The following is a 22,856-nucleotide window of genomic DNA, read 5'->3' as shown; positions in this document are numbered from 1 at the left end:
GGTGGGAGAAGACACAAACTCGAGACAAGAAATCGTAATGAGAAATGAGCTCGGTGGGGTCGAATATAAAGGCATTGAGCGACGGTTTTTGACAGAACCATCGTTAATAGCGACAGTTTTGTATTAATCGTCGCTTTTTAGCGACGGTTTAAAAGACCGTCGCTATATGGCAACGGTGTACAAAACTGTCGTTATTGAGCGACGCTTTACGATACCGTCGCCGATCAGGTTAACGACGGTTTACTTTAAACCGTCGCTAATTTAGCGACGGTGTATATTATCGGTCGCTAAATTAGCGACGGCTTTTATTGAACTGTCACAAATTGGCGACGGCTTTTATTGAACTGTCACAAATTGGCGACGGTTAATACCAAACCGTCGCTAATTTAGCAACGGTTTGAAAACGTCGCAAATTTGCGATGATTTATTTAAAGCCGTCGCAAACAGCGACGTTTGATAATAAACCGTTGCAAATTTTGGCGACGGTTTGTTTTAAACCGTCGCTAATCCGTTTTTTTTTTGTAGTGACATTAATTAAACATATTACAAATTTTATTTTGAATTAAAAATAAAGAGGTTAAATGATGTCTTCATCTTCTTTCTGTCCTAATATATATAGAAGTCTCGATGAATTTGAACCGTGAATAGTTTTGTCAGCTGTGGCCGACGACATCTTTTAGTTGGTATACCACTGGTTAGTGGTCTGTCATGTTGTGGTGGTTGAGTGGTCCATCCTTCACAAATGGAGTGGTTGGATCACGTCTTTTTAACCTTTGTCAAGGAATCTTTTGCTTTGTATATTGCTCGGAAAAATGCGACTTGTGTATACCTTCACACTTGGACTTGTCTCCGTATTATATTTTCTTGTCTTGGTATGTAGCAGAAAAAATCCATTAATAGAATTTTGATAAATTTTAAATGAAAACTTGACTTTGTCTATCTCTGTGAGACAGATCCATAATCCCCATACTCGTCTAGTATGTCGTCAGTGAATGATGAAACAAGAGGTGTTTCATTCTGAGGATGATCCTTGATGAATTTCTGAATGTTTATGTATGGTTTTCTCAGCTTTATGAAGTGAAAGGCTTCATGCAAACCTTTTCTGGTTGGTTCTGATGTTGTACTAAAAAAATAAAGCTTCATAATATCTCCTCTTGACAAATAATCTTTATTGGTCCATGTTTCATGAACAACTTCCTGGATCTATTTTCATAATGCTAAGATTTATGTGAAGCCAAGTGATGTAGTATAAACTGATACAGCTTTTACCTCTTTGGGATAGTTATTTGGTTTTTTCTATATTCTAGAATACTTTTATGCTATATCAACTCGGATTATGGCTGGATTGATATCTATATTTTTTTTCAATTTCTCTCAATTCTGTTGATATATCTAAAATGGAAAAATTATAAGCTCGTTAGTACCAATCTTAGATTTTTCCTTTCAGTTTGATGTCTAAGGTTGACGTGTCTCTCTTCAATCCCCAAGATGAATGTTTGACTTGAAGGCTCAAGATAAGGATCCGGAGCTTTAATTTTTACTCCGGCTGACTAGTCTAAATGTGATCCCGACTTAGCATTTGTGTTAAGAATACTTAAATCCCCTGCTTCATGTGTAGAACCATGTACTTGAAAATTCTCAATTTGGGAAACTAGTAGCTTCAATTCTTAATATCCTGGATGATCGATTTTTTCAATACATACCATAACTGAATATAACCATGTAAACAACTTTTAAAGAATATTTTCATGAGATTTAATAATAAAAAATATAGTTTTGTTCAGTACCTCCAATTAATATTTCTGTCATTTTAATTCATTCACTTAATATTAAGATTCGCTTCGAAAAATCACAAATGATCATATTTTTGGGACCTAGAGGGAAAAGCAGTAAATTTCACGAAAAATATTATTATTCTTATTATTATAATGACGATGATATAACACAATAGTTAATACACGGGTTTTGAGATGACCTAGTTTTGACCTTACAAATATAGTTTGTTTTTGTAGAGCTGACGGCAGGGGCATCGACGCTGCTGCTGAATTTTGGCGTGCGCCGTTAGATTTACTGCTTCTCCAGTTCTTCAATTAGAAGCGGGTCTTTTTCAATTTATAATTTATATTTTTCCTTCAATCGTGAACTCACATTGAAATATCATCCATCAAAATGATGACCAAAACTATTTTCTGATTTTAGATTGTAATTCAATTTTAATTTTCACAAGGAAGTATTTAATCGGGGTTCCAAATTCACATAGAACATGATGAATATTATTCTTTTTAAAGTCAGAAAACGAAACCAAAAACATCAGAAATATAACGAACCATGCATCTTCAATCGGTGTTCTTCCCATGCATGATACATTTATTCGAAATCAAAACAGTATGATCTAGAATCGAATGAAGCACAAGAAACATAAATATATATACTTATTTTATAAATTAAAATAAACCTCTTGATTTGGATGTACGTTGAACATGAATTGTGAAGCTAAAGCTTCGGACATTTATTTTTCTCATAATACTTCAACGTATTTGAATATTATATTGATCGAATATCATCGTGTCAAACCAATGCATCCAACTCCAAAACAATATCATGGGGTCCCAAAATAGAGGCCAAAGTTGTTCCTTTGCGCTGCGGAAGCTGGTTAATCTTTTCAATTTCTTCTTCACTCAAAGACCAATCCAATATGTCGAGATTTTCTTTCATCCTCTCCTTGTTGAAACTTTTCGTCACAATGCTCACTCCTTGCTCGTATACCCATCTCAGAGCCACCTACATGCACGTAAATTATAAATGAGCGTTTGATGCATATAAATATATATGAGTTCATAGAAAAATTGTCTAGAATGATAAAGATTATACATCACCTGAGCGATGGTTTTTCCGTGTGATTTGGCGATATCGGCAAGCACTTCATTGTCCACGATTCTGTTGTCTCCCCATTTGGTGTTGTTTGCACCCAAAGGAGAGTACGCAGTGATGTGAATCCCTTTCTCTTTACAATACTCTTTCAATTTCTCTGGTCGCCAAAGTGGGTTCAGCTCCACCTTTTATCAGATATCGAGTTACGATTCTAATTATTTGTTTAATAGCACAGAATCTAGGCAAGTTTTGTATATTTTATTTGTGAAAATCAATGTTGGTTGGTGAAGACTGAGTTCAAGATTGCACTCTGCCCCACAACTTTTGGACTCGTTGAGTTAGACATTCACGTGTTTTTTTTAACGTGTGAGCTCTCGTATGGGAGATGATTGTGGATCATTTGGATTTATACTTGGTACTAAATAATGAGAACTAAATAAAATCCAAGAATAACGATGAATGAATAATAATAATAATAATAATAATAATAATAATAATAAGATAAAAACTAGAGATCGATATATGCGACAGATACTTATTTAGAAATTATAATATTTAGTTGATATACACTCGCCTGATTGACTGCAGGCGGAATAGTGGCAGATGAGAGGATTTCTTCTATGGTTTTGGTGGCGAAATTGCTGACACCGATGGCCTTGGTGAGACCGAGTTTTTTGCACTCTTCCATGGCTGCCCAAGCACCATTCACATCCAAAGGACGCACGATTTCTCTAACAACGGGTGTTTTACTTATCATTTCGGTCAATCTTATTGGCCAATGTATCAAGTAAAGATCCACATAGTCAAGCTGAAGGTTTCTGCATCAAAAAAGGTTAACAAATTAATTCTCTGATATAACTGAACTCTAATAAGGATGGATCAGCGTGAAGAAACTTGCCGCAGACTCATTTTACAAGCGGGGACGATCTGCGTGGGCTCCGCAAAACTGCACCAGAGCTTGGTGGTGATGAAGAGTTCATCCCGGGATTGGATGAGCCCGAGGCGTAGTGCTTCGGCTATGGCTTCCCCCACCGGCCTCTCCGATCCGTAAGCGAAAGCCGTGTCGAAGTGACGGTAGCCCACCTTGATGGCCTCAAGAATCGCTGCCTTCGTCGCCTCTAGACCGGCCGGCGGGTACGAGGCCGTGCCCATGCTGAGTGCCGGCATAGCCTTTTCGCAGCCCTTTAAGCTGAATGATGGGATGGTTCCAACAGCCATTTTTTAAGTAGATTTTGGGTACGTAGTAGCTTCGAGGTGTGGTAAAGAAAGAATGCTCACGTATTTGTAGTGCTCCGAAAAAACAGTCGAAAGTGACATTCGCGTGGTAGACGAGATCCTACTTATGTGGACACTATCTTTACTTCATTTCAACGGGTAAGATCTTGCCACACATACAATTTTCAAAAAATAGTGGATCCTACATATGCATGGGTAAATCTTGACCATCCATCCTATCACGAGGGTAATGTCCATCTGATTAGATGAAATAAACCCATTGGCGTTGATCAAAAGATACAATTTTCCACGTTTTTCGAATTTATTGGTGGGTGGGTGCTCTGTTAAAACTCAATTATTTATTTTAGATATTTGTATAAATTTATAACTCTGTGGGGGTCCTCGGCTTTTTTGGTTTTTGGTTTTTGGTTTTTGGTTTTTTTTGTGTGAAATGGTCCAAATAGATGCCCACATATACCATCCAACATTACGTGGTTGGCATAAATACAAAGAAATTTGTGGGGGAGAAGGGTCGATTTAAAATTGTTATGTTGTCATCGTGGAATTATTTGTTGTTGAATAAGTACATATGGCAGGCCATTTTAGACCATCTAGATTACAGGAAACTGCCAATTATCAGCCAAATGTCGAAATTATGCATAATAAAAAATATATTTAAATAACAAATTAATATAATACATTAATTGATTTGGGATTAGAACTTGTGTTACTGAGTTTCCAAAATTTATTTCTTATTATATAAGATGATATATTGTCTCAAAACTATACGTATTTCTCTCTGAGAGATGATGGATTTTAATTCCTTCCACGTATCTCTAAATTGCTGGAGTCATCTTTTACATTTGGAAGATCATTGTAGCAAACAGAGGATGATTTTAGATAAATGACATAGATTACGAAAATGTCATCACCAAAATTGAATGTTGGCCTTTTTTATTTTTTAATTTATGTTTCGATATATATTTTTTATTTGTTTAATTTACGCATGACATCCTCTAAAACAATTGCACTATTTTTTGAAAAATATCGAGTTGCATACACTTTTAATTGTGTTCGATTGAATAATAAATTACGTGATTATTTAATACATTATATAGTTTATTACAAAAACTTATCTAATTAATTTCGGGTTTACAACACATTATACACACACACACACACACACACTAAATATTACAAGAATATTTCATTAATCAAATGTTCATACTTGCCTTGACAACTTTTCATAACTTGGAAAATAACAAAACGTAGCATTCACCAAAGCAATCAATATCCACCAGCATACACATTTATGGTGACTAGAGAACAAATTTTAATTCCATATTCACATTATATACAACAATTTCTGGTGAAATTTCAATTATCTTCGGCCTCAGCATCCAATAGTTCGTTGCTAACAAGCACGCCTTCGTCCCAAACCTCGCGAATCCTGTGGACCAAATTAGATAAATGCATGACCGGATAAAGATTCAGCGAACGTTCGGGTGTGCGTATTCACAAACTTGTATATGAGATAGCAGAAGAGTTTTAAAGCATTCATGAAATGATTTTTAAAATCCATCTTTGAACATCATGTTATCAATAAGCATCAGCGACAAACAATAGCATATAAAGAATGGGATCTCCATGTCGTGGATAATTTCGATATATTCAGCGTTCATGCTGAATTTGGTTCGATTTCAATATTGTAAAGAAACTTTTCCGACAATAGTAATAATATTTAGGTGTCGCAAAGTCGAACATAGAGAAGAAAAGGGTGTATCCTATACTACATGGTAAGTATATCATCGACTAGAAATCACAAAAATAACCAAGTAACAAGAATAAAAGCTTCAAAGAGAAGAAAAAAGTTATAAACTAACCTTGTTCCATCAACGTTGATATGAAGAAAGTGACCATGCCGCCATCCCTCTTTGAATTGACCAAAGAATACGTCACCGAGCTTTGAGTAGAAGCGGCCTTCTCCATTTGCCTTCCCTTTCCAGAAATTCACAAACCATCTATCCCCAGTATGAAAGTAAAACCAACCCTATGTATCAGAGAAATCCATAGAGAAGAACTAAGAACAGTTAATGGTAAATTAGAGCTTCTCGGTGTAGGAGTCAAATCACAAGGCCAAGGATGGGGATGATTGCCAACTCACACGAAAACAATTACAATTTCATGCATACAATTTTTTGAAAATCTATGTTTCGCCCCAGATATATCAATTGCCATGATTTTGTGAATCAGCCCCCAGTCAAATGATATACCATATATAAGAATGTATTCTTCTAGTTTGAAATTAGCGATCCAATGCAAAGAGGAATCGTGTAGCAACTGCAACAACAAAAAGTCAAACAAATGAAGCAGACTGCAAATATTTAAATGTCTGAAGTGGGATATCAATGCTACCTTGCCATGCATGACATCATCCCTCCACGATCCCTGGTAAACATCCCCATTGTTGAAGCAGAATGTACCTAATCCGGATCTCTTACCGTAGCGCCACATCCCGTCATAGATGCTTCCATTCCCAAGCAACAAACGACCCTGATAGATTCACCATTTACTACTGATCCTCAAGAAAGAAAATGTACTTGCTAGTTTTTCAGATGTATTATGGAATACCTTTCCTTCAGGAAGCCCGCCTTGGGTACGCCCCTTGTATATTCCACCCCGATATTTCATTTCGACCACGCGATTCCACTTCTTCTCAGAATCTCTCTCCGATTCCTTAGCACAACAAACAATCACAATCTAATTACAATTTTAAGAGAATGATGAAGTATGGTCCTTTAATTGAAATCTATAGGTTTTCCATCAAATAGAATGAACGCTGGAACAATTGTATATGGAGAAACATGAAGATTTAAAAACAAAGGAATTAGTGTCTCAACAAAGACGAAATTAATTGTAGACTGTGTGGAATGTCTTTCAAGACTCTATTTTAGAAAAAAAAATATTATAGACTTCCTAAACTAATATTGCACCAGTAATAAGAATAAATTTCTTCCATGGACAATTTGAATCTTTGGGGTTATTATAAGGTATCATAGACTTCTCGACACCTTATCTTATGTGCTAGCCCACGGAAAAAGAAGGATTAACTGGTATTTGAAAAAGGATTGACTAACTGATAAATTCTTACTAAACTCTGAATCAGAAGCGTAAAATTATATTAAAAATATAAAATGTACTAGTATATATATTGTGGAAGAAATCTGAGTTTATGCAAGTCTCAGGAAAGGATTGAGATACATGCAAAATAGGGGAAAAAAAGTTAAAAAGGTCAAAACACAATATATATAAAAAAGAATGCTGTAACTGGAACTCGATGAAAATTAATGGAGCATTTATCTAAACCAGGGACAGACAACTGTCAGTTTTTTAGAGTAGCACATGGGAATGTAAGAAACAAAAATGATAAATTAAAATTACTGAAGAAGGAATAGGTAATTCATCATAAGGAAAAGAGGTAAATATATCCGATCATATTCATCGTATGGAAAAGAGGTAAAAATATCCGATCATTTGGCACCGACATTATCCATTGAGCTCAGTTTTTAGAATAATTCAGTCTAGAAGACAGAAGTAAACTAAATAAAAGAATAAAAAACTTAAAACTTCTGGCTGGGCTAATGCTCAAGAAGAATAGTTACTCAAGCAAGAAGGCATAGAAACACATGGAAAAAACAACCAGTTGGTTTATGAATAAAGGTCATTTAAAAAATGCAGGTCGCTTGAACTTCAAATATCTTTGAAAGTTTCATGTGTGGTTCTAAGAATACAACAAATGAATTCAAAAGGTTGTATATTGATTTGTCAGGGCCGAGTGTAATTTTACCAACATGGATGCAGCACGGGTGGAAAGTACTCCCTGCTTCTTAGAATTACTGGTAATTTTTCCTCTTTTTAATACAGAAGCATTATGGTTGAAATCTGCTAAAGAATAATCACCAGCCTCCACTGATTCACTCAAAGATACCAAAGAAGCCTGAGGCTGTTTCTTTTTACTGTCACCAACTTTTCCGTCTGCTCCATACTCAGTGTTTGAGGTGAAAAGTGTATCCTCTGACTTCTCTAATTGTTTTACACCTACAGGAAGTCTGTAGATGCTGACACTGTCAGATGACTCCGAAGAACTGTCGTTGTATATTGACAGATCAGTAGAATGACCAGGCCCAAAATTTCCTCGAGTGAAAATCTCCCTCCTGAACATTTGTGGTGCTAAATAACCATTCCAACTAGAATTAATTCATTGTCTTTTGAATTGCAAATTTGTTATCATTAAATTTGAAAGCAGAAATATAACCAAAGCATCTTCAAAATCTACCTTCAGCATATGGATCATGGATGGAAGAATTAGAGTTGGCCTGCCAAAATTCCAAGTCTTGGTCTCCAGAATTAAAACTGCGATTTCAGTAGTAATAATTGAATGCAAAAATAGGATACTGACACTATTTAACGTTTCCCAAAAACGAGACTGAAAGTGGAACCTTGAAAATCTGTGTTCTTCATCTGAATTGTGAAACAGAGGTTGGTTTTTGCTAGAGTTAGCATCTGTTTCAGGAGTACCGTCAGTGGAATTTGCATAAAAAATATCATGGACTGATGAATTCATCATATCAGAATAATCCGAATTCTTAGATAGATAGGCTTCTTCAGTGCTGATAGACTGCTGAAATTTCTTCCTAAATATATCAAATATAAAAGGAAAATGTCGACCCAGATCAGAGAATATGCCTTTTTTCGGAGACAGCCGCTGTTTGCTCTCCCTGATTAAAAAGCATACACAATCAAACGAACTGAGGCAGAAACTAAACAAAGTTAACTACGATTCTCCAGAACCACCAAAGTTTATCCATTATTTCTTTGCTCAACACTAACAGTAAGTTTTGCAAATTTAAATGATTTAGTATCCATCTCACATTAATTTGGATAAATTGGGTTTGATCAAGAATGCTGAAGTTGAGAAATTAATCAAATTATTCATAAACCTATAAAAACATGTAACTGGCATCGACTAACATCCACCAACCACATGGGCATATAATAGCAAACAAGACTTCTCTAGTGTCCAGAGTTCACAAGTTTGTTGAATTGGTTGACATGGAATCTCACCCAAAAGCAATCACTGTAGTCAGTATCACACTAGGCTCCAGACTGGATTCATGAACTATAGATACAACCATTTCACTGTTCCATCCTATAGTTTGTCGAACAGTTTGAAAAATGGTAGTTGCATCACCACAATCAGTAACATCTGAGCTCGCAAAGATGCATAAAATTACACCATCAATATCCTGCCAAACAGAAGATGAAGCTAAACTAAATAATTATGAAAAAAATGAAAACATATTCACAGGCCGCAGAAACAAGTCCAGTCCAAATGTAAGAAACTAATTGTTTGTCATGAAATAGCAAATAACAAAAGCAAAGAATGATTGCACAATGAAATCCGAAATCCATAAGAATCACAAGGGTCATACCTTTAAATCCACACCAAGGAAAGGACAGTCATTTGTGGATCTTAAGAGTGAAGTCCTGACATTATAACCAGCTCCAAATCCAATTCTGGCTTTATTGTACCTCTCGACAATCTGGAAATGAAATGGTCAGGGTTGAGTGAGTCGAGGAAAAAAAAGAACATCTGAAATTGTTGACAAGTATTGATAGGTTTTGTTAGGACAAGTGGTTAGGTTTATCTCTTCTTTTTATTTTTAAATTGGATTGATCTTATCTTTCAGTTGTAAGAGTCTTTTTATGTATTCTGGAACATCAGTTGTATCATTAGCTTTGAAGCATTGAATTAAATTATTGTGTCTTCCATATCAATTCTTTCACGGTTATTAGCTTTTATGATTAAAAAAATACTTTGTTTCTCGATATGTCACTTTATTCGAAACACAGCCCTTCTTTCCAAAGAAAATTTCTGCTACTTCATTCACCTTTGGTGAAGAACGTAAAAATTCAGACTTGGTCCTTCCAACTGCTTGGGAGTATACATGGGATCTTTATCCCTCCTTGAACCCTCCTTTGTCAGATTCTGCATCGAGCCCTGTTAGTCCTATTGCGCAGCCTCCTTCTACTACTCTGTGACCGTCAACGGCAGAGGGAGAATTATTACAGCCGTTTCCTTTGCATTTCTCACGAAAGAAACATCCAGACAATGTAGTAGAAATAGAAATCCTTGGCAGCCAAGGCTCCAACTCGGAATCTGGGTCAAAGAATACTGTAGGTGTGTTGCAACATATCCCTTCTCCGGACCTTGATGTTCCAATTGCGTTACGAAAGGGAACCAGGTCTTGCACACAAACTGGTGGCTAGGTATGTGGCATATGAACATTTATCTGCTTCTGTTCAGGCATTGATTTCAAATATGTCAAGCTCCCAACTACAATCCAAGAAGCTTGGAACTATCCAAGAAGGAAACAAGCTGTGCTCTAGAAGAAATGGGGCACTGGAAATGAATGGAACTTGGGAGATTGTTCAGAAACCCAAGGAAAAAATAATTGTTGGTTGCAGGTGGATCTTCACAATTAAATACCGGGTTGATGACTCAGTTGAACGTTACAAGGTAAGATTGGCTGCAAAGGACATACACAAACCTAAGGTGTGGATTATCAAGAAACTTGCGCCCCAATTGCAAAGATAAATACAGTACGAGTTTTGTTATCTTCAGCAACAAACCTAGATTGGCCACTGTATCAACTTGACGTAAAAAATGCTTTTTTTAATGGAGATATTGAAGAAGAGGTATACATGGAACTACCACCTGATTTTGATGAGGAAAGTAAGAGTGGTAAAGTTTGCAGGTTGAGGAAGTCACTGTCCGGTTTAAAGCAATCCCCGTGAGCATGGTCGGACAAGTTCACATAAGCAATTCTAAAACTTGATTTTCTGCAGGCTTATACTTATCACACATTATTTTATAGACATAAGGATGGAAAAATAACTATTCTTATTGTCTACGTGGATGACATTGTTCTCACTGGAGATGATCTAGATGAAGCTAAAAGGAAAACTTGCAGCAAAGTTAGAAATTAAGGACATGGGAAAATTGAGGTACTTTCTTGGTATGGAAGTGGCAAGGAACAAATCAGGAATCTCAGTTTCTCAACGGAAGTATGTGTTGGATCTTCTAAATGAGACATGGATGTTAGGATGCAAACCGATCGATACACCCATGGATCCAAATTAAAAGCTGGGAGAAATCGGTGAGTGGTACTTCTTTGGAGAAAGGAAAATATCAACATCTAGTAGGAAAACTGATTTATCTTGCTCATACTAGACCAGACATAACCTTTTTTGTGAGTTGTGTAAGCCGATTTATGCATGCTCCATTGGAAAAAACAAATGCAAGAAACGTTCAGATGTTTACTCATGCAGATTGGGCCGGATCAAAAAGTGACAGAAGATCCACGGCAGGATAATGTTCTTTTGTCTGGGGAAACTTGGTAAATTGGAAGAGTAAGAAAAAACTAGTAGTAGCAAGGAGCAGTGCCGAAGCTGAATTAAGATCAATAGCTCGTGGTGTGTGTAAAGCTTTATATGGCTGAGAATGTTGCTGGAAGAGCTGAAAACGAATACAGGGATGCCACTGAAATTATTTTGTGATAATAGGGCCGCATTAAATATTTGTCAAAATCCGATGCATCATGATCGAACTAAACGCTGATTGACATTTTATAAAAGAGAAGATTGATGATAGAACAATCATCATAACATATGTCCTCAGTCCTAATGAAACAAACTGCCAATATCCTAACAAAAAGCCTATTTAGGCCCATGTTCAAAAAAATGATTGACAAGATGTATAACTTGTACGTTCCAACTAGAGGGGAAGTATTGATAAATATTGTTAGGATAAGTGGTTTGGTTTGTCTCTTCTTTTTATTTTTAAATTAGATAGATCTTATCTTTTAGTTGTAAGAGTCTTTTATATATTCTGGAAAATCGGTTGTATCATTAACTTTGAAGCATTGAATGAAATAATTATGTCTTCCGTATAAATTCTTTCACGGTTATTAGCTTTAGAAATACTTAACACCATAAAAGACATGGATCCACATTATCATGATTATTTGTGTATCGATATCATAGCATTTACTGCATGAACTTATGAATTCCGATGTCATCCTGAAGAAAACGTAACCAAGAGTATCCAGGTTGAAGGCACCAGCAACATAAAAAGGTGTGATGCAGCAAAAAGAGATTATGGTACAAATTTTATAAATTGTAGAATTAGACTATATAAACAGGGAAAGCATAAGTAATTAAGATTTCAAGGAAACTCACTTTTCTAAACTCAAGAAACTGAATTTCTCTGATTGAATTATCCTTTTTATTCAAAAGCTTTACACATCTCTCCTGTCAATCACATGACATGTTTTACCAATTAAAAGAATTAATAAATCAATTTTGCATTAAACAAAACTAGTATTACAAGGATACATCAAAACTCAAACTACAGGCATCAAGAGTTTGCATACAGAGATGATAATGGAGATCGCATTCATGGCCATCAGCACGGTATTATTAGAAGTTCTCAAAGCTTCATCCAGCGTCACCAAGTCATTCTCCAAAAGTGTATCAGTATCAAGAACTGCAGCCATCATAAATTAATGCAGGCTTTCAACGTCCATTCCTTAGTAGGATGATCATTTTGAAGAAGTGTAAAAGTATCAACAGTAACAAAATGTAACTTTGGAAATTTTCCATGTATCACCAAGCCATGAATATGTGCTTGAAATTTTACAATCACAGAAGGTTTTTCAGCCTTGCATTCTTTTAAACTTTAAAAACACAGTCAAAAGTTGCCAGAAAAACTATTCTTTGAAACGATTAGCCAAAAAAGAAAACACATCAATGTTGATTCTTACGAATTTCCGAGGAATGTGAACTAAGAATAAAAAAACATCCATAATGCATAAATGAAAATGTCTTCTGGAAGACTCATGGGAAAGCCTGATAAAATTATTCTCCTATAGGAATGGGACCAAATTTACAAAATAATTTGTCAACTTTTAACAGTGGCAAACATGTATTAAAGAACGTTGTCCTTTAACATGTTGTGGGTTCCAGGCGAATAGCTCTGGAAGTATTAGATCATTACAAATTGGCCAAGGGAAGAAGAACAACTTTTATGCTACTGATTTTAGTCAAGGAACAGGGCTATCCATTAGTCAACATTGAATAAAATTAGGATCGACATGCTAAAAATTTTCATGTTATCAAGAATAAAACATATTCTTGTAACGCTGCTCAAGTCTTAAAACACCATCATATGCTTGCATACTTCAATTCAAGGAGGGATTTTTATATGCTATGCCTGTACAAAATTCAAAAGGAAGTCAACTTATTAGATATAACAGCCAGAAATTGGAACATTATTGAAACAAAGGAGACACGTAAAATGCACTACCAAGATATTACTTACCAATGCAAAAATTTGACTGCATTTGAATCCTGCCAACTAATTCGTTGACCTGCAATGGAATATTTCCATTCATTGCAGATTTAAAAAAATCAGATATGAATACAATACAACTTCCAGGATCAAGAACATGATTTAATTTTGTTTAATTTCCAATTGAAACATCAGACTTCAGAATACATTTATATCTGAATTCTGAGCAACAATATACCATTCTGGTGAGCGGTGACACCCTATAAATAATCAGAACCCTATGTCATATAAATCAGAAAGGAAGATGTGATACTTCATTTTGGCGCCTCCGTCCTTCAAAGCTAAATGGCTTCAATATTATTCCCACCACAAGCCCATTTCCTGCCTTGATATTGCTGAGAACGTTGAGGGCAATGATATGTTCTGAACCATAAGCTGCACTAGCTACCTATATAATAAAGGAGGAAAAAAAAAAAAGGAAAGACATAAGTTAACCGCCTAGATGAGAATATCACTACGAGACATAAGCAGTGGAATAACATCTAACAGATCCAAGAATATATAGATCTCTGAATTATTGAAATAGGATACCAAATTACAATATAGCATCTGAAAAGCTGATCAGAATTTGACGTTTCCTAATTCTATATCAATAACGCAGGCTTCTTGAAATTCAAATTACGAACAAGAGAGAGTCAAACAAGAAGCTCAAAGCAATTGTCTACTGTATGTCTAAAGTAATTCAACAAGATACAAACGTCAAAACAGATACTTCCTACAGGTAATGCATTCCTTTTATATTTTTTCCAGAACCTTGAAATTATAAACATACACAAACTGTGATTGTTTCATTCAAGGACAAAATAACCAATCAAAGGTCTGAAATTTATGCAACAACTTACAGTTCACACGTTGTTCAGAGCATAATCAACGGCGATCAAGTACGAGCCGCCGGAATGACATTCTGACCTCACATCATTTAACTTCCCCCAAACATTTACTTCTCAAGTATATTATATGTATGTGTGCATACCAATTCCCCAACAGAAAGAACAAAAAGGAAGCAGGTGAAGAGGGGAGTAAGAAAGAGGGAAATAGACATTGAAAAATGAAGTCGTGGCCACAATTCATGCCACCTTCAACAAAATGCCTGAAAGGCATTTCTCCTACTTGGTAGAACCTTCCCGAGGTCACATGGAAGAACTATTTAAAGTAGAGTTCCACTCACGGACTTGATCACGAAATCTTATAGAGATGATAACTTTTTGACAAACATATTATCCCCGCAACGCATAATGATGCAGAAATCAATCAAATCAAGATATTTGAATTCACTTGACAACTTGAAGATAAAAAATTGAGGAAAGGATGCTTCTGGAAATCTTGAGTTTATTCTTATAGTTTTGAAGAAACATCAACTCTAATGAGAACTGGAAGGAAAGCATGCGCTGCAATATTAATGCCAAATAAAAAAACTGATAGATTGTGTGATTGTATTTTAGTTGCCTCCCAACTGCAAACTAGAAGGCAAAAACCTCAAATAAAGCAAGAAACAAATAATCGAAAGAGAGACAAGAAATGTACAAACAAGTATGAATGCTTTGCAAGAAGACTGCTGCTCAGAAAAATCTTCCACCATTCTTGGAGTGCAATCTGCAAAAACACACAGAGATTTACCAAAAGAGAAGTGAAAAGAAGCATTGCAACAGGTCCTATAAGTGAAAATGTCCCCGAATTAATTAAGTTGTTACATGCTAAAAGTTCTAGAATTAGAATAAATGTAAGAGTATATGGCAAGATATAAGTCAAACCAAATATTGTTGATGTGAATTAATCCAAATCGTGTTTCCACACTACCGCTTTATATATATTAATTTTGGCTTCCACGTCAGTCGCATTAATGCTTTACATAGTGAATATAAAAATGGTTTGCCAACACTTCACATAAATATGATAAAGATAGAAAACTACTGCGGGAGATCAAAACATTATACTGAACCAACAAGGGAGACATCGAACTCTAGGCAAAAGAGAACAGTTAAAGTCAAACTCAACCTTGTTTGGTAAATCTTTGCTGCAATTGAGCCTGCTCTGAGTCGTTTCCAACAACATTCCTGTTACAAATCAAAAGCAATTAAATCAAAAATGGGAACAAATTTTTGCAGTATAATGTTAAGATGATAACGTGAACAAAATTAATACAACAATTTTGCAAAGAAAAAGGAATAGTCATAATTCCATAAATTATACAAAACTCATGGAAGTGATTGAATGAAATATGGAGATCTAGATGAAGGGGGGTGTTGAGACTTCCCATCAGCAAAATCCTATAAGTTCTTGGACTGGTTGCTAATCTATAAACAAGTAAATTATATAGAAAATCTGCAGTGAACCACATCACAGCTTGGAGAATAGTTATTGCTGTCTAAGTTTGGTCTAAGTTTCATCTTGTACAAGGAAACAGCTTGGAGAATAGTTATTGCTGTCTATCAAACATAATGAAGCCTCGATAAACTGCATTCTCTGAATCACATCTAATTCACGGACCTTGATTCGGTAAGTTTTCGAACTTCTCCCATTTCACCAGCATCCAGCTCTGCATATTTATTTATTTTATTTTCAAAGGGCTCTGCGTATTTATTTAATAGAGCCTTAAGTAGCTTTTGGATTGATGGATTTGATTTGAGGATATAAACTTGATTTGGGTAAGGATTTGAGGGATATATTTAAAATACACTCGTCCATCATAATTAACATTCAAATATACTTGAATTTTGTCAATACAACCAAGTAAAGGAATTTGAAATTCACCATCTCGAATCCATCGTCCACTCATCGTATCATCTCATACAATTTATACAGTATGCTTCTTCCTACTTCGTAAAGGAATCCATTAGACTACATAACCTAAGAAGTCAATTTTATTCCTGACCTAAGGCTATATTACCAGCTAGTAAAACACCAAAATATGCAATTATCAACCCAAATAAATCGTTCTGCAATCACCTACTTGATAAAGCTCAAATTCATAAGCTAAAATTACACACCCATACACATGTAAAAGCGTAGTAACCAGAATCTTGGCACACATAAGCAGAACACAACAAATGCAGGTATATAAAAGCGTAGTAACCAGAATCTCGGCACACATAAGCAGAACACAACCGATACATGCAATGTCCACCTCAGATAAATAAAAAATTCAATTTTTATGAATGGTTTTTAAGAATATACTTTTGGACCAAAGATACATTAAACGCATACCAAAATCTCAAGACAGGGGAAACGAGTGGCGACCCAGAGCAGAAATCGAGCATAGCATCCTTCCTACTGCCTACCACAATCACTTCCACACACTCACATGATTCTTCCGACATATCACTACCCCTACCAAGATTATCGATTTTATCACCACCGCTGCTCTTTCCACTACTGCTGACATTCAGTTCCACTCTAATGGAATTGGCTCGACCTCCCAAAAACAGGCTATCGCGGATTCTGGGAACTGGGACAGAAGGGAACGAAAAAGACGACACGCGTAAAAGGGAATGATACCCGACAGAAGTGGGATATAAAAGGGTCATCGAGTAGCGGAACAGAAGCAGGAAGTACGGTGTTGATGGGGGAAGGAGTTGTGTACTCTGTATGGAGAGGATAACAATTTGATCTAAATTTCAACAGAAAATAACAATCTCTGCAGTATCCATTTCGCCGCTAATCATATCAGCTCAAAGTAAAGTTGCTTTCTTTTTCGCTTCGTTCCATCCATTAACACCAACAATAATTCTTTTTCGTGTTTGTACAATTATTTAAAAATAAAAAATAATTGGATTATCAAAAATAAATAAATGATTTTTTGGAGTTTAATAAAATTTTGTAATTATTAAATGTATATTATAAAATAAGATAATATCTATACTTTTATATAAAGATTGAGATTCTTAATATTATGATTTCATGATACCAATTAATTTTTACGAAAATATTCTGTCCAAATAGATAAGATATATTTTTCATATAATTTACTTATCATTATAATATTAATTTACTTAAAAATTCGAAATTTTACCTATCGTCTCTATTTACATATTTAATATAATTTCATTATTATCATCCAAACAATAATTTAAAACTATAACACGTTTTTATGAACCAATTCGATCTAATAATATTCAAACACTTAATAATAATTATTTTATACGTTCGTAAGATATAATTATCGACATTCACAATAAATTTGACAAAAAATAAAAATGCACTAGAATAAATTTTTACAATGACAACAAATTGTTTATAATATATTGAAAACCCACGTCCTCTTAAATATAAATCATATTAAATATTATATAATATTTTTTCGATCTCAATCTACAATTAATTAAAATTTTAGGGTAATACATTATTATGTCCTTGTAGTTTTCTGTTTTTCTCATTTATGTCTCTCAAAAGTTTGTATTCTCATTTATATCACTCATTAGTTAGTTTGGTTCCAGAAAATTTCTCTACCGTCAATTGTTCCGTGAAGTCAAACGGAACTTACACGTGAGTCTAACAAAGACCAAAGTATAGCCTCATTATCGGAATAATATATTATATTTTATAAACTGCTAAAAGAATTATTCATATAATTATTTAGGTAACTCTAGCTCAAAACATAAATAAATAATACATTCAGTTAACAAAGGAAAATATAATATATATACGGTAAAAATTTGTGTGAGACGGTCTCACGTATCGTATTTTGTGAGACGTATATCTTATTTAGGTCATCCATGAAAAAGTATTACTTTTCATTGTGAATATCGGTAGGGTTGACCCGTCTCACAGATAAAGATTCATGAGACCATCTCACAAGAAACCTACTCTATATATACAGATTTTTTTCTCTGAAAATCTTAATCCAATTAGATTTTATTTTTAACTGTAATCCGATTTTCTAAAAACTACATATCCAAGTATATGTGTTTACTGGGCTGGTCTATATAGGTTCACATAATAAAATATAAGGCCCGTTTATCTTGCATCCAAGACCACTAGAAAATGGGCCTAGTACTTTTCTATGCATACGGTGCTAAGTGATAGGCTGGCGTTTTCTAAATTTTGTGATTATTAAGTTTGTAAAAAAATTGAGAAATTTATGCTTGAATAAATGTCATTTTCTTAAAAAATTTTAANTATATATGGTAACAAAGAAGTTGCATTTAATTTGTTGATTGATGATTAATATTAAATTATACACCTCATCCGATGGGGAAAAATGAATAAACTAATAATTAGGCTCTGGTTAGTAAACCACCCCCAAAAGGGAAAAATAAAAAATAAATAAATAAAAAATCAGTACCTTGTGAATTACTCTAAGCGAGAAATCTTGACGATATAAAGTAAAAGGAAAAGGTGATTGAATGACCCTACAATGCCAATTATCAAGGAAAAGCCAGATAACGAAAACCAAAAGGAGAAACAGTAGGAAAAATAAATTAGAAGAACAAAAAATAAAAAGGGAAAGCGACCTTAGAGATTTTGAATTGTCTCTCAACCATTGAGCATTGAATATAACCCGTTATAGATCCGTTTTGTCCATATATACATACTCTACTTAAAAGTACTTCTCCTCAATCTCTTCCACGATGATTAAAGTTTAATAGTCCAAAGACTAATATTTGTTAACATAAAATGACGAGAAATATCCAAATAGAACTAAAAAAAACATTTCAAATCTTGTACGGCAGGAAAAAAAAAAAAGGACATGTCACTTGCTTGTAATTATATTTTGAGTAGGTCTTTATCTGTGAGATTGGTCAACTTTACAAATATTCACAATAAAAAGTAATATTCTTAGCATAAAAAGTAATATTTTTTAACGGATGACCCAAATAAGAGATCCATCTCACAAAATACGATCCGTGATACCATCTCACACAAGTTTTGCCTTGTATTTTTCATTTAATAAAAAAGCCAAGCATTCTTTTCAGATTTGATATGGGATTTCCAGAGTTATAAATTTTAATACTTATTATTAGTTGACAGCGTTGAATTTGAATTCCATGTTTCATTTGCAAAAGCTTTTTTATTTAAATGATTTAGTACTTTCAAATATAATCATATCTTATTCCCAATCCTACCAATCTTTCTCTCTTACAAGGCTTTTCAATACTTCCTTTTTACATGCCACACAAACACGCCATTATAGCCCATTTGCAATTATTTAGTCCCCCATTTAATTTTGTTTGCCCCCACATATTTATTTTTATTTACTCAAATAATTAAAAGTAGACAATTTTCCCGAATCCCAAGGAAACAAATCCTCCTTTAGTTCTTGCTGCCCGTTGACTGCATGTTACCTTCTATTCCTTTTATCATTTGCTTTCGTACCTTTGTAAGTAAATCCATTATATTTAACAAATTTAAAAAGTAGAAAAATCTATAATTTAAATTATTTACACATAATTATTAATTTGTTTTACCAACTTGCGCCCTTTTGTCTTTTAATTTATCTTTTTGATATTCATATTTTTCTCTATTAGAATAATAAATATATAAAGAAATATTTAAATTTGAATTCTACCTCAAGCTTTTTAAATTATTACCATTTGGTCTTATAATTAATTAACCGGCTAATATATATATACATATTTCGCTTTATATATAGCTGTACCACTGTATATATCCATCCTATAAGCAAAATAATGGGTGAGCTTAGTTCCGTTGCTTTCAGCAGTAGCTTCCATAGCTCTTCCCTAGGTTTTGATTTCCACAACCTTGAAGTTTTCAACGCAGACATGTTTCAATGCAGTACGTAAAATATGACAATTTCTCCTTTTCTTTCGTTTCTTCTTCTTCTTTTTTTTTTTTTTTTTTTTTTTTTTTTTTTTTTTTTTTCCCTTTTCCGGTCAATAATTTTTATCACAAATTAAAACATGCATATTGTTCCTGTATTTAGTAATAAAATTTGAGTAAGTTTTGAAACAGATGAGATGGAGAGTAGTATCAATGGTACTTGGACTTCGCCTTCTGCTGAAGCCGCTGATTTTTCAACGGGTTATCTTGAGGATGTTTTGTTTGAATTTAATTGTAAGAGAAGGCGACTGTTCTTATTCGCTGAACATGATCAAAACCAAGATTTAGTGGACCATTCCACGATGGTACGTGCAACCTGAATAATAGCAAGTTCTTGAGCTACATTTTTCTTGAATTTTATAGGGTTTTTGTTCATTCTGTCAATTATTTTCATGATTGATGTTTTTTTTTTGTTTCCACAGAAGTGCTGGACTTCAAATTTCATGCAGGATTGCTGTGAAAACTTTGACGGCATGAGTCAAATAACCAAGTGTGACACCATTTCAGGTAACTAACTAGTCATGATGAGACAGAATTGTCTAGAATTATTTTCACTTGTCTGAAATACATAAATGGTCACTTCTGCTATAATTGTTCTTACAGTTTACAACGAAACTAGCATCCGTTTTCAAATAATTTCTATTGGTTTCGATGCGAAAAACATGGCATATAATATATATTTTCTCCAGTTGAAGTATTAAATGAATGCAGACCTGAATTAAGTAGGTTTATATATATATATGTATGTTTTTTCTTGATTCTGTCAGATATGAGAACACCTGAAGAAGCATTCTCAGATCAAACATATGATTCTTTATCTTCTTCTCTTAAAGAACCATTAATGGACTCTCAGTGCACACCAGATAAAGAGAACCTATATATCAGAGACCCTATAGTTTCTTCTGGTATTATTTTCTCTCTCTGTCTCACTAAAATATTTATTTATTTATTTTGATAGAATTTTACTTTAACCTTCAAAAATAATTCCTGCAACTGTAGTACCTTTTGACTCTCAAAGAGGATGCAACTTGTGACATTTCATAATGCACTAATCAATTGTGTATATTTCTTAATTCCTCAAGTTCTAAAATGACATGAGGCGATCGGATCGACGTGGGTCACGAGTCTCATCAAGAGCAAAATTCCTGTACTTATTTTGATTAATTTTGAGCTCAGTTATGTTTGACCCGCCTTCAATTTGTTACAGCAGATCGTGTTTATTTCATTAACATATTTAAAATTTTATTGCTTGTTATTTATTTTTTTGGGTTAATTGCATAGACCATCCAAGTGAAATCCTGATATCAGTGAATACTCTATGTGGAAAAAATATATATTAACTCCTCGTGTTTTCAAATCTTAAGCACACACGTAATCTTAAACACACACGTAAGGGTGTGTGTGCTTAAGATTTGAGAATATGGAGAATTAATTAGATCCTTTTTTTTAGAGATTTTTAGCAATTTCAGGATTTCACGGGTAGTGTTTATGCAATTATGCAAATTATTTTTTTGCTAATGTGGCCGCTATTTAAGGATTCGAGAGACATTTTAGTTATTTTCAATTTTTGGAATAACTTACAAAGTCAAAGTTAATTATTTACATAATTTTCTAATAGATTTTTTGTGAGAAGTTCTTACGGATCTCTATCCTTTAGACGGGTTAACTCTGCTCATATTNTATATTGCCTCGCGTGCCCTTTATTTTGTCAAATTAATAATATATATTTTTATTAAACATTACTCTAATTTCAGGGCCTAAAAATCTTAAAAAGATCAGGAGCAAAAGGGCATTGGCAAAGGTGGTAATGTGTCCATTTGCATTAGTGAAACCGGGAGGATTCGAAGGCAACGTGACATTAAACGACATCAACAAGAGGATCTTAATGCCACCGACAAGGGCCGTGCGCCACCCTGTTGGAGAGTTTGCCGCCCGGCCACTGGTGTCACCGGAGGGGCCGGGATTGTCTGGGAAGGCTGTGGTGGCATTCACTAAAATTCAGACCCATGGAAGAGGCACAATAACAATTATTCGAACTAGAAACTAATTTTATTTAAAATATTTTCGCTTACGTGCTTTTAAAAATAGTCCAGTTTGTAGAAAAATAAGTTTTTGTTTCATCTTATATTTGATGTGTGAATGTCCTATATATGATGAGAATATATCTATACATGTAGTAATTAAAAAAAAATTTTGAGACGTCTAATACGCAATACCAAGTACAACTTAATTAACTATTTTTTCCTTAAAAAAAAGGATTTTACAAAATATTATTTAGCAAAATGAAGTTCCAAAGTGCTGGAAAAGAGGAGAAAGAACAGATAACGAGGCATGTGACAAAGTTAAGTAGATTTGATATGTTCAGGCTACTTTATATCATTTGGTTTCCGCAGTAAAGCAAAACTAGAAAAATCAAGACTTTGAATATTATAATTTGATCGAATAAAAACAGCAGATAAGCTTAGAGATAAAATTTTTTAGACACGAAAAGTTTCCTATAGATCATATAATTAGATACCAG

At 34.2% G+C, this 22,856-nt stretch overlaps 3 protein-coding genes across 5 annotated transcripts; 1 reads left to right on the top strand and 2 right to left on the bottom strand.

Annotated features, from left to right (window-relative positions):
* Window positions 1-2,313: 2,313 nt before the first annotated feature.
* Window positions 2,314-4,133, bottom strand: LOC140968964 (D-galacturonate reductase-like). The gene is made up of 4 exons (XM_073430167.1): window positions 3,770-4,133; window positions 3,446-3,689; window positions 2,877-3,056; window positions 2,314-2,781 (listed from the first exon to the last, which is right to left on the bottom strand). The coding sequence occupies exons 1-4, from the start codon at window positions 4,087-4,089 to the stop codon at window positions 2,569-2,571; spliced, it is 957 nt and encodes a 318-aa protein (XP_073286268.1). The 5' UTR covers window positions 4,090-4,133; the 3' UTR covers window positions 2,314-2,568.
* A 1,154-nt stretch (window positions 4,134-5,287) lies between these two features.
* On the bottom strand, window positions 5,288-17,283 carry LOC140968944 (protein ACCUMULATION AND REPLICATION OF CHLOROPLASTS 3, chloroplastic). Of its 2 annotated transcripts, none has more exons than XM_073430123.1 (16): window positions 16,763-17,283; window positions 15,554-15,612; window positions 15,087-15,151; window positions 13,812-13,946; window positions 13,529-13,577; window positions 12,582-12,694; window positions 12,388-12,459; window positions 9,579-9,689; window positions 9,211-9,392; window positions 8,586-8,864; window positions 8,423-8,499; window positions 7,934-8,316; window positions 6,718-6,822; window positions 6,502-6,639; window positions 5,970-6,136; window positions 5,288-5,536 (listed from the first exon to the last, which is right to left on the bottom strand). In XM_073430123.1, the coding sequence occupies exons 1-16, from the start codon at window positions 17,080-17,082 to the stop codon at window positions 5,464-5,466; spliced, it is 2,328 nt and encodes a 775-aa protein (XP_073286224.1). In that variant the 5' UTR covers window positions 17,083-17,283; the 3' UTR covers window positions 5,288-5,463. The 2 variants fall into 2 exon arrangements, with proteins under 2 accessions (XP_073286224.1, XP_073286225.1); XM_073430124.1 differs by having other exon boundaries at window positions 15,083-15,151; window positions 16,763-16,988.
* A 2,854-nt stretch (window positions 17,284-20,137) lies between these two features.
* Window positions 20,138-22,503, top strand: LOC140968976 (uncharacterized). Of its 2 annotated transcripts, none has more exons than XM_073430189.1 (5): window positions 20,138-20,290; window positions 20,468-20,640; window positions 20,758-20,842; window positions 21,169-21,240; window positions 22,090-22,503. In XM_073430189.1, the coding sequence occupies exons 1-5, from the start codon at window positions 20,185-20,187 to the stop codon at window positions 22,380-22,382; spliced, it is 729 nt and encodes a 242-aa protein (XP_073286290.1). In that variant the 5' UTR covers window positions 20,138-20,184; the 3' UTR covers window positions 22,383-22,503. The 2 variants fall into 2 exon arrangements, with proteins under 2 accessions (XP_073286290.1, XP_073286288.1); XM_073430187.1 differs by having other exon boundaries at window positions 21,103-21,240.
* Window positions 22,504-22,856: the final 353 nt, after the last annotated feature.

The sequence above is a fragment of the Primulina huaijiensis genome, unplaced genomic scaffold, assembly GCF_012295235.1.
Source record: "Primulina huaijiensis isolate GDHJ02 unplaced genomic scaffold, ASM1229523v2 scaffold38877, whole genome shotgun sequence".
NCBI classification, from domain to species: Eukaryota; Viridiplantae; Streptophyta; class Magnoliopsida; order Lamiales; family Gesneriaceae; genus Primulina; species Primulina huaijiensis.
The sequence above is the reverse complement of the archived record's forward strand: the minus strand, read 5'-3'. Positions and strand labels throughout refer to the sequence as shown.